The sequence below is a fragment of the Ostrinia furnacalis genome, unplaced genomic scaffold, assembly GCF_004193835.3.
Source record: "Ostrinia furnacalis isolate ACB-3 unplaced genomic scaffold, ASM419383v2 OfSCF0447, whole genome shotgun sequence".
In the NCBI taxonomy this organism is placed as follows: domain Eukaryota; kingdom Metazoa; phylum Arthropoda; class Insecta; order Lepidoptera; family Crambidae; genus Ostrinia; species Ostrinia furnacalis.
In genome coordinates, this window is record NW_021130686.1 from 373,014 (window position 1) to 387,534 (window position 14,521).

The 14,521-nt window shown below is 38.2% G+C and overlaps 2 protein-coding genes across 3 annotated transcripts; both read right to left on the bottom strand.

The window, feature by feature from the left end:
• Nucleotides 1-156: 156 nt before the first annotated feature.
• Nrt (Neurotactin) lies at nucleotides 157-9,419 on the bottom strand. Of its 2 annotated transcripts, none has more exons than XM_028321533.1 (7): nucleotides 9,254-9,419; nucleotides 8,859-9,151; nucleotides 8,641-8,773; nucleotides 8,378-8,532; nucleotides 7,791-7,863; nucleotides 5,979-6,129; nucleotides 157-3,397 (listed from the first exon to the last, which is right to left on the bottom strand). In XM_028321533.1, exons 2-7 carry the CDS (start codon nucleotides 9,147-9,149, stop codon nucleotides 1,963-1,965), a joined length of 2,238 nt encoding a protein of 745 aa, XP_028177334.1. In that variant the 5' UTR covers nucleotides 9,150-9,151; nucleotides 9,254-9,419; the 3' UTR covers nucleotides 157-1,962. The 2 variants fall into 2 exon arrangements, with proteins under 2 accessions (XP_028177334.1, XP_028177329.1); XM_028321528.1 differs by having other exon boundaries at nucleotides 8,641-8,776.
• An 833-nt stretch (nucleotides 9,420-10,252) lies between these two features.
• Nucleotides 10,253-14,236, bottom strand: Trap1 (TNF receptor associated protein 1). Its single transcript, XM_028321559.1, has 13 exons — nucleotides 13,982-14,236; nucleotides 13,686-13,846; nucleotides 13,282-13,443; nucleotides 12,957-13,192; nucleotides 12,746-12,855; nucleotides 12,569-12,642; nucleotides 12,190-12,466; nucleotides 12,027-12,096; nucleotides 11,796-11,943; nucleotides 11,594-11,721; nucleotides 11,270-11,457; nucleotides 10,697-10,928; nucleotides 10,253-10,474 (listed from the first exon to the last, which is right to left on the bottom strand). The coding sequence occupies exons 1-13, from the start codon at nucleotides 14,097-14,099 to the stop codon at nucleotides 10,300-10,302; spliced, it is 2,079 nt and encodes a 692-aa protein (XP_028177360.1). The 5' UTR covers nucleotides 14,100-14,236; the 3' UTR covers nucleotides 10,253-10,299.
• Nucleotides 14,237-14,521: the final 285 nt, after the last annotated feature.

Here is a 14,521-nt window from a genome sequence, read left to right on the forward strand (position 1 = left end):
AAATTAATTATTTAACCAATTAGCACACAACACGAATTATCCCTAAACACTCCAAATCCTGTAATAATGATATTCATTCAATATTTTCCTGTACCTAGTCGAAGGAAGGATGATAAGGATAAATTATCGCCTCTAAGATTTAAATAAAAACAAGTATCAGTCTTACATACTTTATTTAATAATGTCAGTTTAATTAATTTACAAAACAATGCAAAGCTGCGAGTACTACCAGCCCAAGTACCAATGAGATAGAAAATCGGGACCACAATAAGTACCTTTCGCTCTCGTAGCCTGTACAATGAGCGAGAGATGAAACGCTCTAAATGTCGCGGTTCACTATCCCATAATATATCTGCGCTGGTAGTACCTATTACATCTAGGGCTGCTGCCACGACTTAAGATTAGGTTTTATTAGTATCACTACAAAAAGCGTGGTTTGGCAAGAAAAATATAAAAAAACTGCTTGTATTATTTCCAGTCAGTTCGGATCAGCAAAACTGTAATCGAGATCTCTTTAAGAGTTAATGCGACAATGTATCGGCCCTAGGAGTAGCTGAGTCTTATCTGGTTATTAATCAGTTTGTTTTCGTATAACAAGCAGTTTTTTTCACACTGGAATTGCGTGATTACATAAAATCGATACAAACATCAATTACAAAAATATCTTATACTACTAATAACTTAATCACATTCTTTGGAACAATAATAAATCAGACTTAAAAATCACGATTTGAATTTCATAATGACTTATTGGAAGAAATACTACTACTACTACAAAAAAACCGAGAAAACATATCTACTGACACAGGTTAAATTATTATGGCGATTATAATTCCATTATGGCATCAATAATGTGTTCCGATTCCGACCGACTCCCGCGCCACATTCCATAAATAGATAAAAAGTTTTGGCTCGTTTGCTTTAACCATAGCAATGACTACAACGAATTTCTTTGGCTTGGAAGACTACAAATGACAGAGTAAGTACATTACAATAAAATACTAGATCGATTGCGATGAGTAGATAGCGCAGCACAGAATAGTAACTTACAGGGTAGGTAACATAAGATATAAAAGTTCTTATAACTACCATACAGTATTATGCAATTATGGTTTTAAGTCTAGACACTCCCATTTTCTTGTACGCAGATCAGAATGTTTCACTTTCATCAGTGTACGAGAAATCGGCGCGAAAAGGTTTCTAAAATTTTTTACCTAACAAACATTCTTAAAACTAGTAGGTCATAATAAACATTGGTACAAAACAAGAGATTCTTACATTTTTATTTATCAAAAAAATCAGTCTTCCAAAATCAGTAAATTTTTGTATGAAAAAACGTTACTAAATGTATTAACGTAATTAAATGTACTTGAATATGTATTATGTCATGAGATTTGGATTGAGATCATAATATTAAAATACAAATTCGTGTACTCGAGGTGCCTATTTTATAGCTGCAACTTAGGACGTACCACATTATATTAATGATTCGATAACTTAAAAAGATGAGTTGAATCCGTCATGTTTATGTATTTACACTCACCCTAGCCTACAGCTGGCTGCCTAGCTTACCTATTATTAGCTTTACATTAAAAATAAATCTTAAAAGCTTCAGTGCTATTCGGTCCCAAAGATACAAGTGCTCTAATCATCGATTTTGTTTTTGCAGATGCAACAATGAATTCGACTTCATGATAAAAGAATGGACGTGGGGCCTGGAAAAAATTCATCCCGATTTTATCCCTACCTAAAAGTTGATATTCAGCCTCGCTTAAATAATACCGGGTCGGGGTCAAAGCTAACGACTTTCAAAACTGAGAAGGTGATCTACAACGACACGTAGCTAACTTATCCTTACAAATACCGGAGCGTAAGCTAAATTCTAACGTTATGTAATATGCCTGGCGAAACGTTTTTATTCTAGCTAAGATTATGATCGTGGATACGTTTAACTTTAAGCGACTAATCGATATGCGCATACCTCGGCACTAAATCCTCCTGGATGAGCGAGTCGCAGGCCGGCAGGCCGTGCAGCGGCAGCTGGTCCTGGCCCACGGCGATCAGGCCGGAGTCCGCGCCGGGCAGCAGGCCGTGCCACACGAAGTAGTAGAACAGCTGCTGCATGGCCGCCATGAACCGGCGCTGCTCGGGCTCCTCCGAGTCGAACGTGCCGAGGATGGCCTCCACGTCGGCGTTTATTCCGGCCTTCCCCGAGCCCGACGCGCCGGCGCCGGCGCCCGACCCCATGACGACATACATGGGCGCCGCCAGCCGCAGGCGCGCCAGGCTCACCAGCGGGCACAGCGTGCGCACCGCGGAGATCAGCCCGACCAGGCCGTCGTAGCTCCTGTTGAAATGGTTCAATATTTTCGAAGTCAAATTCTTCTCCCCGATCGCGCTCTCGTTCACCATTTTTTCCACGATTTCCGAGGTCCAATTCAAATGTTTCTTGTGCAGGAGCTCCGAGTGGCCCGAGTGCTCCGTCGTTCCGAACACCATCGGTTTGAATAGCTTCTCTTTGCCCGCGTTCTTGGCCTCCTTCTGGGCGTTCCAACTTTCGTAGGCGTGCACCCTCAAGTAGTGTCCGTCCAATACCAACCAGGAGTGCTGGAATTCGCCAGCGATCGGCAACGTGCCGACGTTGTCGCCGAGCCAGATGTCGGGAGTGGCGGATAAAATTTCAGTCGTCGACGCCCGTTGCAAACATTCCATGTCGTCACACTTGATTCTCTGTTTGAACGGTTCGTTGTTCTTCTGAGCCTGGTCGAGGGGTTCGCCGGGGAATATGACGGAGGCGGAAGACAGCCACACCCTCGAGTACAGCTGCTGGGCTTTGGGCACCGTGGTCAGGGCGGCGGTCAGGGTGGCGCCCGCTCGGTGTCCCAGCAGGGTGACGGAGGAGGCGTCCCCTCCAAAATGTTTGATGTTGTACTTGACCCACTGCAGCGCGGCTAGCAGGTCGCTGAGCGCGTAATTGCCCGAGGTGGGCGGATACTTGGAGTTGGAAATGATGTCGAGCGCCAGGAATCCGAACGGTCCTAATCTGAAGTTGGGTCTGACGAAGACGACTTCCTTGGTGCGAGCGTAGAGAGCGGACGGCTGGGCGGGGCTCACGCCGCCGGCCAGCGAGTTGGCTCCGATGAGGACGACGACCGGCAGCGGCGAGTCGTAGCGCACGTGCGGCGTGACCACGTCGAGCGTGAGGCAATCTTCCTCGCCCGCGATGGTGCCGTTCTCCAGGAACTGCAGACACAGCGGGCCCGGCTGCTGCGCGTTGTAGGTGCCGTTCCAGCACGTGGACAGGTTGAGGGGCTGGGCGTAGGTGAATCGCTTCTCTCCGACGGGCGGCACGGCGTACGGGATGTTGTAGAAGTTGTATACGCCCTCATCGAGAGTTCTGCAAAGTTTGAAGTAAAATATTTCATAATTTGCTGGAACCTGTAAGCCTGTAAGGTATATCCAGTTGACCAGTACCTAACAAATAAAGATTGCTAGTTACCTTTCTGCTAAATATCTGTATTATTATTTTTAACCGACTTCAAAAAAGTTTCATGTTCATGTTTAATGGCTTCAATGGCGCGTATTTTAAGCACACTAGTTTCGCCAATGTCTGTTGTTTAAAGAGACACGGTGGACAGTGGAATTTGAAGTTTGCCCAGTGATAATTTAATTAATAATAGCTCTATTAAAATTTGTAGTTTACTTGGTAGATAGAGCCCTTGAGTTAAGCAAGAAACGCGTTATGGAAATGTAATGAGGGCTATCGTTTTAGCGCTCACCAGTTAGCGTCACTGTAGAGTAAGGTCCTGTCACTTGCTAGTAGCGAAGACAGTGGCACCAACTGGTGAGCGCGAAAGTGGTAGGAGACTATCGCATTTGCACTGATCAAGATGGCGCCACTGTAGAGTAAGGTCCTGTCAATCGCCAGGGGTGCCAACTGTTAAGTATAAAAACTATAGCCCTCATTGTGTTCAACCACAGAATAAGTAATAGTACAGGTACAGAAGGATTACTCCGCAAGACGATTTAAATAAATGCGAGTCTTGCTACGACGCGATACAGTGGAATTCAGCTCGCACAGCACTACGTACCTACAATTTTATTCACCTACAAGTTTTGTCTCTTTCTATCGCGTGCCTCTGAACTCTTCTTACGCTGTTAGGGTTGCTGTCTAGTGAAAAAATAATTAATCTACTTATTTGTAATGAGGTACGTATGTAGGTAAGTATGCATTCATTATGGAAAACCTTCATAGTAGGTTAGGTTCCTATACTATCCTAAGAATTATTGATTACCTACATGGCCAACATACCTTTCAGAAAAAATATAAATAACTTGAAAAAATCGAATTGCCTAAGGCGGGAATTGAACCCACGATGCCTTAGGCAGTTCGATTTTTTCAAGTTATTTATAATTTTCAAATTAGTTTGAGATGCGACTCTTAACGCTAAAAATTAAATAACTATATAATGTGTCATAATTTATAAATACAGTAGAACGCCGATTATCCGAATTAATTGGGACTGGGGTCGATTCGGATAATCGAAAATTCGGATAATCGGACATAGACTGGTAATAAAGAAAAAGCATGTTAAAAACGAACTGTCACACATAGAATAAACTTTAATAACTGTGTTTACGGTTCTTTAATAACGCTCAGTTGAAATATATGTAGACTCCTGCGAGTTCCAACTTGTTACACCAATACAAAATAAAAATTACTTGGTTTTAATTTTTTATATTACGCTGAGGACCGATTCGGATAATTGGCGATTCGGTTAATCGGCGTTCGGATAATCGGCGTCCTACTGTAAAACAATTTGCTAAATATTTTCATGGCTTTATTTAAGATTTGGATTATACAAAATATATGTTTATGTAAGCAACTACTCGTATAGATTGACGAACGTATGATTGGGCTTTATACGTGGCGTAGTTTTGCACATACGCCTATTTGCCTAAAATTTTATTTTGTATCTAATGGAAAAAAAAAATTTTTTTCTTACTGATGTTATAGATTAGGGCAAAGTGAAATCATTGCTTAAATAATTGGAAAAAGGCGTAAGCGGCAGTTTCGCCCTTATACGTAGGAGCCATCGATAGGGCCCTTGAGTTAACCAAGAAACGCGTTATGGAAATGTAATGAGGGCTATCGTTTTAGCGCTCACCATTTAGCGTCACTGTAGAGTAAGGTCCTGTCACTTGCTAGTAGCGAAGACAGTGGCACCAACTGGTGAGCGCGAAAGTGGTAGGAGACTATCTCATTTGCACTGATCAAGATGGCGCCACTGTAGAGTAAGTTCCTGTCAATCGCCAGGGGTGCCAACTGTTAAGTATAAAAACTATAGCCCTCATTGTGTTCAACCACAGAATAAGTAATAGTACAGGTACAGAAGGATTACTCCGCAAGACGATTTAAATAAATGCGAGTCTTGCTACGACGCGATACAGTGGAATTCAGCTCGCACAGCACTACGTACCTACAATTTTATTCACCTACAAGTTTTGTCTCTTTCTATCGCGTGCCTCTGAACTCTTCTTACGCTGTTAGGGTTGCTGTCTAGTGAAAAAATAATTAATCTACTTATTTGTAATGAGGTACGTATGTAGGTAAGTATGCATTCATTATGGAAAACCTTCATAGTAGGTTAGGTTCCTATACTATCCTAAGAATTATTGATTACCTACATGGCCAACATACCTTTCAGCATCTTTGGGAAGCGAAAAAAAAAGATAAATCCGGTAGATTACTTTTCGAATTTAAACACCCGAACGCCGCACAATATTTCTTTCTCTTTATGTCCATTTTTAAATAATACTTCGATCATAGAATTATAATCATACTACAACGCACGCCAGCGTCCTGACGAGCGCGCGCGTGACACTCGACTGATATAATACCCGCCGGCGGGGCGCTTCGCTGTAGGTAATTATCGGATGTACCGCGCGGAGTGAGCCAGGCCTGGTTCAACGCTTACCCTTCGACGGGTCCGCAGGAGGTGAGCGTGGTGATATAGCGGCCGAGGCGCAGCGGTCGCTCGGCGGGCGGGCCGGCGCGCGCGCCCACTATAACGCCCACCACCACCGCCAGAAGCACCAGCAGCGCTAGTCCGCACACCACTATGTCGTCTGGAAAATATTACATTTTAGGCCTGGTGCAGACCATAAAGATAAAAGACAATGCCGGAAATTGGCGTCTTTTTTTTTCGCGTTTTTTGGTTACAAAATCTATATATATAAAAGAAAGTCGTGTTAGTTACTTCGCTTATAACTCAAGAACGGCTGAACCGATTTAGCTGAAAATTGTCAGGGAGGTAGTTTAGAGCCAGGAGAAGGACATAGGATACTTTTTATCCCGTTCGAAATTAAAAAAAAAGTCTGCTTATTTATTGCCATTAAGGCGGAACAAAGTTCGCCGGGTCAGCTAGTAGTGTAATAAACCAAACTTACTATAACATGTATGTGTGTGTGTAACGTGTATGTAAAATAGTGACGTCTTTTTTTATTGCGCTGATTCTGCTCCACACTGATGGCTGGAACCTTTAATGGATGATATTGTTTGTTTACACATACAATGTCACTACTTTGTTGCAATTTCTTACAAAACTTGCGCGCAGAAAGCAAATCTAGTATGTAAAATCATCAAACTTCTAATGCTCGTAACTCAGTTCAGTAAGTTTGGTTTATTACACTATTTTGTAATCAAAAAACAAAGTTTGGTCAATGGCCGCGCGAAAAAAAAAAGACGCCACCTTCCATACAAAATCTGGCATTGCCATTTATGGTACGGACCCTAAAGTTAACTTTATGGTGCAGACACAACGATAAAGCTGGGCAGTTCTCATCACACCGTAACCTCAAGGTTACCGCCTCAATGCCACACCAATGAGAACCACCCAGAAACAACATCACGCGTGTCTGAAGGCCTAAATACTCCAAGCGTGTAACGACGAATACGCGTCGCCACCGCGGAAAGTGAAGCTAAAGAGTATTGTCTATTCCAAAAGTGTGTTGTATTAAAATACTTTGAAAGTTTCACAGCTCAATTTGTTGGCCATGTTTCGTTCTCTAATCACACAGTTGAAAGGACATTGGTCAATCAGTTATTACAAATTCAGTAAACTTTAAAGACAACCCAAAAGGTTGGAAGCTCTGTTAGATAAGATTCATCTCTTTATGTACTGCCTGCATCAAAATAATAACTTCTACTTTGGACAAAAATACAGCTAATGAATGAATTCAGATACAGAAAAACCTAGACCTCAAGGTTGACTGTCTTTAGGGTCCAAAATTAATGACTTAAGTTGTAAAGTCAGTGCTGATACATCTAGATTTAAATAAATTTTGCAAACAGCTACAATTATGCAATAAATTAAAAATAAATATGTTAGCATGAAGATTAATGTTCACGGTCTTTGAGAAATAAGTCAAGCACCAGGCAAAAATTATGTGCTATGATGAATTGTTTAAATAAAAAGGTGTAATATCAGGATTTTACCTGAAGTATCATATTCAGCAGGCTTCTTTTTGTTGGCTAAGAAAAACACGAAACATACATATTCTTTTCATAAAGAAGTATATTATTATTGTCTAAAGTGGATTATATTTCTATTTATTTTATTTTGATTGTGCATAACAATAGAAATTGACTATCATTAAATATTTCATTATACCTATTATTTATTTTTATTTTCTCACCCACATGACATTATGACCCTTTTAACATTTTTTAAATTCACAGTTTTCGTATTGGTATGATATGCAGTTGCAACACATGGAAATGTACTCACCTACTATGAACTTCTTTTGCCGTATCCTTTCCTTCAGGGGAAGCTTAGTAGCCACTTTTCCTTCTTCCGTATCCTAAGGGGGAAAAAAAATTATTTAAGGTTTTCTAAAGGTCAATTGTGGGAAGATACAGAAGAACAAAACTTAATAAAATGTATTTTAAAATATTTCATAAATCATAAACAAACTAATATAACCAAAGGTCTAATAAAAACTACAAAATGTTTCAAAAGTACCTAGCTTAAATATATTAAATTAATGCTGTTCATAAATGTCCAACATTAACCTACCACTAAAAATTTCCATTGTGATAGGAATGAAGAGCTTTTTATAATTTTGTTTTATATCTCATGTAATAAGGAAATAGGTACCTAAAAACTAAACTGAATACCTACATAACACATTTTCCTTATTTATTTCCATTATCATAATAATTTTAATTGTAATTTGATAGCAGGTAAAGGCGATATGCGATAATAATGTGATGCCGGATGTGGATAATAATTACATTAACAAATTAATTACTATTAAGTTACAATTTAAATTATGCAAATTGCAATGCTATAGTTTATTCCTAATGCTCACTTACCATTTCCAGCTTCACATTCTCCATGCCATCATTTGGTGTGTCCAGTTTATCCTCTAAAGTTTCCATTGAGGCAAGTGTAGCCTCTGGTTTATTAGAAGATTTTCGGAATATCTTTGGATACCTGATACTAAACATTTCGGACTTCGTCCCAGAATCTAAAAAGAAATATATTTCTTAAAATACTATCTACAGTAAGGTCTTGTAATCATAAAGCTGTGTCAAATCAATGAATCAAGCACATAAAATAATGATATTGTAGTTACCATGATCAGGTTTATTTAAAAACTGTGTGAAGGGACAGGCATGTAAAAACTGTTCGAAACGACTATACTTGACAAATTGGGCTTCATCTTCAGTTTTTTCATTGTCAGCAATTTTTTCAATATCATCTTCATCCTGCTGGATGAAATTCAAATTTAATTAGATGACAACAAACACAATAGACAATTTTGAGCAAAAATCGACAAAGACCATTCATTACCTTGCATTTGTCTTTATCCGAGTTTTTCATGAAAAACCCAGGCATTTTAATAGCGCCAATGGGAATGAATTTAGGTTTCACTTCCCGGCCTTGTTCAGTAATATCCCCCGAAAGGGCCGTCTTCACGGGGCCGTCATTGTCACTTTTCACTTCGGGATTCCCTTCAGTTTCGTCGCTCTTCAACATTACCTCCTTCTCTTCATCTTCTATTTGTTGTTTATCTGGAGTCTTATTCTCATCATTTTCACCTTCCAATTTGGCTTCCAAATTGTTTATATCCATCGTACTCATGGCTAAACAACAAAATTAAAAATTAATTATCAGATTCCCAGTTGCTTTTACACGAAAACAACGTCGCACTACAACAATATTACGTGTCTGGAATGTACACTTACTTGTTTAAATCCCAATTTTATGTGAACTTGGCTACCATGAAAGGGTTTTTATTGAGTTTTACAAGAATGACACAAAATTGTGCGCGAACATGCCGGGAACAACACCAAAAAAACCGCAACGGAGCTTGCCGCTTCGGTCGATTTCACACGCATCCAAAGACTAGAGAGTTATTATTAATCTGACGTTAAAAAAAGCATGGTTTCGTCTATGGGCTCTATGGCTATTACAACCGGAAGTCAGTTTCATACAGTATGTTGGCAGCTATGAACTTACGCCGCTATTCAAAAATAGATGGCGCTACAATTGTTTCGAACATTTAACAAATAGATGGCGTTAAACCCAATTAATAAAATTTGCCTCACCAGTTGGCGCCATTATCTTCAAACTCGCCAGGTCTATAGATGACCCACGCTGAACTGTCCCACCAAACTCAATGACAGGGGGGCGCTACCATCGTTCAACTATATGGTTTCCAACATGGCAAAAATCTGAACCAGCGATCCGGTATTGACAGTGGCGCCCCACTGTCAATGTCATCGACAGGACAATCCAGAGCCCCGATTACGGTAACTTTTATAACGTCTACAATCCAGACGCGTTTCTGATTCTGCGATACGATTGGTCAAAACAGCTGACGTACGCTGTTGAACGACCAATCGTATCGCAGAATAGAGAAGCGTGTCTGGATTGTTGACGTTAAAAATTACCGTAATCGGGGCTCAGTATTTTGGAACTATAAAAGTAGACATACTCTCTAATCTGTGTCTAAAAGTACTTTGTGGTCTATTCCACTTTGATCCATGGGTGATAATCAAAGGACACCAAATTGTCGCTTGAAGTTCACTGATCACCTGGATCAAAGTCCTTTATTCGGTTAAGGACAGATTCAAGTGGAATACACCGGATGCTTTGTAGCATGTTAATTTTACGTAAGTTACTTACGGAGTAAAACTTACAAGTGTAAAGGTGACCTAAGGTTATTTAAACAATAAAATACATTTATTTCTAATAGTAATTTTATTGAACAATAGATTCATGTAACAATTTAATGCTTTTCCAAAGCTTTTACCAGAAGATCATTTATATGTGTTATTAAATTTCTTGGATCCATAATGAGCCCGGCTGTTACCATTGCATTAGAGAATAACTGTTGCGCCACCATATTAGCCAATTCTTTATCACTGGAGACTAGTTTGTGGAGTTTCTTGATGATGGGGTGCCTGCAAATGAAAAATGTCGTAAGTAAACTGAGAATGAAATGACCTGAACTGTGTTTTCGACTTACAATAGCGAAAAATAACTTTATACTACTTATTACTACATGGTTTATTATGTTTATAGCTGGNAAGAAAACTGACCTAAATAAGTAACAAAAAGTTAATTTATTTAAGGATTTTTATAGGCTGCCGCTTTTTCATAATAAATGTTTTTTTAACACTTACTTAGGATTTATTTCCAATTGTGGCCTCAAAAGGGCAAATCTGTTCTCTTCGCTGAGGCTTTGAGCTTGGGTCCTGATGAAGTGGCGCGCCGCCGCCATTTCAGGGACAATGATCACACAGGGGTGTGAGTCGAGGCGTTGGGTAGTGCGCACTTCGAACACTTTGCCGGCCAAATTGGACTTCAAAAATGTAACAAGCTCATCCACCTGCGACTTTTGTAAGCTCTCACTGCCTGTGAACAGAAATAAATTACGTTTTATACATTTTTACGATAAATGGCTAAATTTTAAGTACAAATTCCTAATTACGCGTGAGTAGTGCCAAGGAAAGAAAATAAAGAAACAATACTCATACATAGTTTATTTTATTTCTCTATACCTGTAGGCCTAAGATACGCACCGCGACAAGCGGTTATCACGCCATTTTATCGATTTTTGCCATACATTTTGACGTCGATAAAAGTTATCACGGCGCGCATCTTAGGCCTACTGGGCCAGATAATCTCAGTAAGGCACTGAGCAAGATAAATAGGATAGTACATAGTTTATTTGTTTAAATTAGAAATATACGTACCTATGACTGCCTCTTCACTGTCTGACGCCTCTTTCTGCATATCATTTTCTACAGACACCAACTGCCTGCCGCCAAATGATTTGAGTTCCAGAAGTACTAACTCGTCGTACATTTCATAGCAGAAAAGAACTTCCACGTCTCTCTTTTTTAGAGATTCGTAGTACGGCGAAGACTGCGCCAATTCACGGCTAAAATTAAAAAATAACATTACACTTCAAGAATCGCACAATTGCTAGCACCTTGTATTTTCAAATGCCGCGACTCAGTTACATTGAATATGTTATAGCTAGACAAGAATCCAGTTAGTTAGTCCTTTTGTATTACCTTGGTGCTGCCAAGTAGTAAATGCATTTTTGGTCGTCCTTCTGGCGAGCACTGTAATCTAATAGTGATGTTCGGGAACCATTCTCTAATTTCGAAGATTCGAAACGAAGCAGCTTAGATATTTCCTCCTAAAACATAAAACGCTCATGAAACTTCACATCCTACTGTAATTTACTAAAGGTAAATAAATAATATGCCTTACCTTTTCCATTGGACTTTGACTAGTAACAATTCCTTCTTTCAAAAATATAGAATAATCCTTATAAAAGCTATCATATCCCACTGGATCTTTCTGTGCCATGTCTATCATGAATTTAAGGAAACGGTTTGTCAAAACAGTTCTCAGCTTTCTGAAATTTTAAGAGATTGTTGTAAGTATTGTACCTAATGATTCTAATTGTTTCAGTTTTCTTAAAGTATTATATTTACTTACGTAATTAAAGCACTGTTTTGCAGCAACTCCCTACTTAGGTTGAGTGGAATGTCTTCGGAATCAACAACACCTAAAATTCATATTTAAAATTGAATCAAAAAGTAATTGACATAATTTCATTTCCTATTATTAAATTAGAATGTTAATTATAAAAAAAAAATACCTTTAACAAATCTTAGCCACTTAGGTAAAATATTTTCAGCCTTGCTTTTGATCAATATTTTTCTCGAATACAATGCAACTCCAACATCAGAATCTCTGGATAGTTCAAACAATCCTGGTTTTCCTTCTGGCACATACAGAATGGATCTAATGCTAAGTGGGACATCAGTTTTGTAATGCAGAGTGAAACGAGGCTTGTCATATGAGTTGCTAATGAATTTGTAGAATTCAGAGTGCTGCTCATGTGTTACTTCTTTTGGCTCCATTAACCATAGAGGCTGAAATACGAAAATATGTTAAAAAAAAGTAGGTAAATTCTTGAAATCAATGGGATTAATGGCCCAGCAGTGGGAAAACTTAATTAGTTGGAATCCACATACCTTAATAGAATTGACTTGTTCCTTGTTCAAGAAAATGGGGCTGCCAATGAAGTTGCTGTATTTTTTAATTATGCCTGAAAAATAACTTTAATGTAATTTGGATGCTTTATGTTTTTAAGTTCAACACAATCTAAATAATTAATAATGAAATAAAAGTATGCAGAAGAATTTACTTACTCTTGACAGTTTCATCATCAGAAAATTCCCTGCAGTCAGTTTTTAAATGTACAATAATTTTTGTACCAACAGGCAATCCTTCAGCTTCCTGAATCTCATACATGCCAGACCTATAAATAAATGTAAATTAAAGTCAGTTCCAAAGTATTGTTATAGTATAGTTAACATTTAGTAGAGTACAGTTACTATTGGTTCATCAAATAAGATTTACCCATCTGAAGTCCACTTATATCCAACTGAATCTGCTCGACTACTTCTTGTAAATACATCAATCTTTTCAGCCACCATGAATGCTGAATAGAATCCCACTCCAAATTGTCCTATAATGGAACTGGCCTGTTCTGCTCCCTGTTTCTTGATCTCTTCAATGAATGACTTTGAACCTGATCGAGCAATTGTGCCCAAATTTTGGGTAAGTTCATCTTTAGTCATGCCAATACCAGAATCCTAAAAATAAAGACAAATTAACACGAAAATATTGAGATACAATATTATGCATACCAGGTGTTTAAAAGATTATTGTCATAAATATCTACCTGGAATGTTATAGTTCTGTTCTGTTTGTCGGTGGTCAAGTGAATTTCAAGGGGCCTGTCCACCTCCACCAACTGTCCGGAGTCTTGCACACCACTCACTGAGAGGTATCTGAATTTTTCCAGTGCATCACTGGCATTTGAGATCAGTTCCCTGATAAAAACCTGTAAATAACAAGAACCAAATTGATTTTTTTTAATGATTTATTATGAAATAGTTTTATTTTAATATGTAAATGCAATAAGTTGGATATTTCAATTTGCAACATGAATACAAATAACCTAACATTTTATCTAATGATTCCAAAGTACAACTTCTCTGAAGAAAATAATAATGTTTATTTTTGTTCTGCTATTGGATGAAAGTAGATTTTATTATGAAAAACAGCAAAACAAACGGTACTTACTTCTTTATCTGAATATAAAGATCTAGCAACAATATCTAGCAGCATACGTGTCTCAGCTTGAAACTCTCTTTTTTCAGCATTTCCTTTCAGAGATTCTGCTTGCTCTGTAGCTGTGCTGAACTGTCTTTGGAAAGGTTTAGGTGTTATAAAATGATTGTATCCTGTAACGATGTTTATAAATTAAAACAAGAGCAATAAAATGTAACATTATAAAAAAAAATATTTGGGATATAAAATTAACTGTTTCTTTCATAGTGACATTAAATGCATCTAGCAAAGAAGATTTACATAATTACCATGTCTTTTACTTGCTGCAATGCTACTTGCAGCTAAAATATTACCACTTTTGAAGGAATTAAAACATAACCTATTAACATTTGTACAGAACCGCAATTTTACACGAAGTGCAAACATCGCTCCTAATAAAAAAAGAGCGGTTAATTAAATAAAAATAAATATTACAAGAGCAGGCTAAGAAATATTTTTCTTGAATTTATTTTCTTGATTTTATCACAATTTTACAAAATTCTGCATTTGTTTTTTGACATTGACAATTTACTTTTTTTCTCTTTTGATTTCCTCTTTATTATGGCAAAGGCATTTTTTTTAAATGAACCTACTCCATCGAGTGGGTCAGATAAAGGAGTGGACCATATCAATTTGATAAGGTATCATCATTGATAATGTGAAACCGGGTCACCAGCGCGTGTTTTGCCCTACACAAACAACAAAAATATGTCAACATTCAACAAATTTTCCTAAAAAAATTGTTAAATTTTGATTATGTGAAGACTACTTTATGATCCATAAATAGCGGAAGGACAATTTAGCTATGC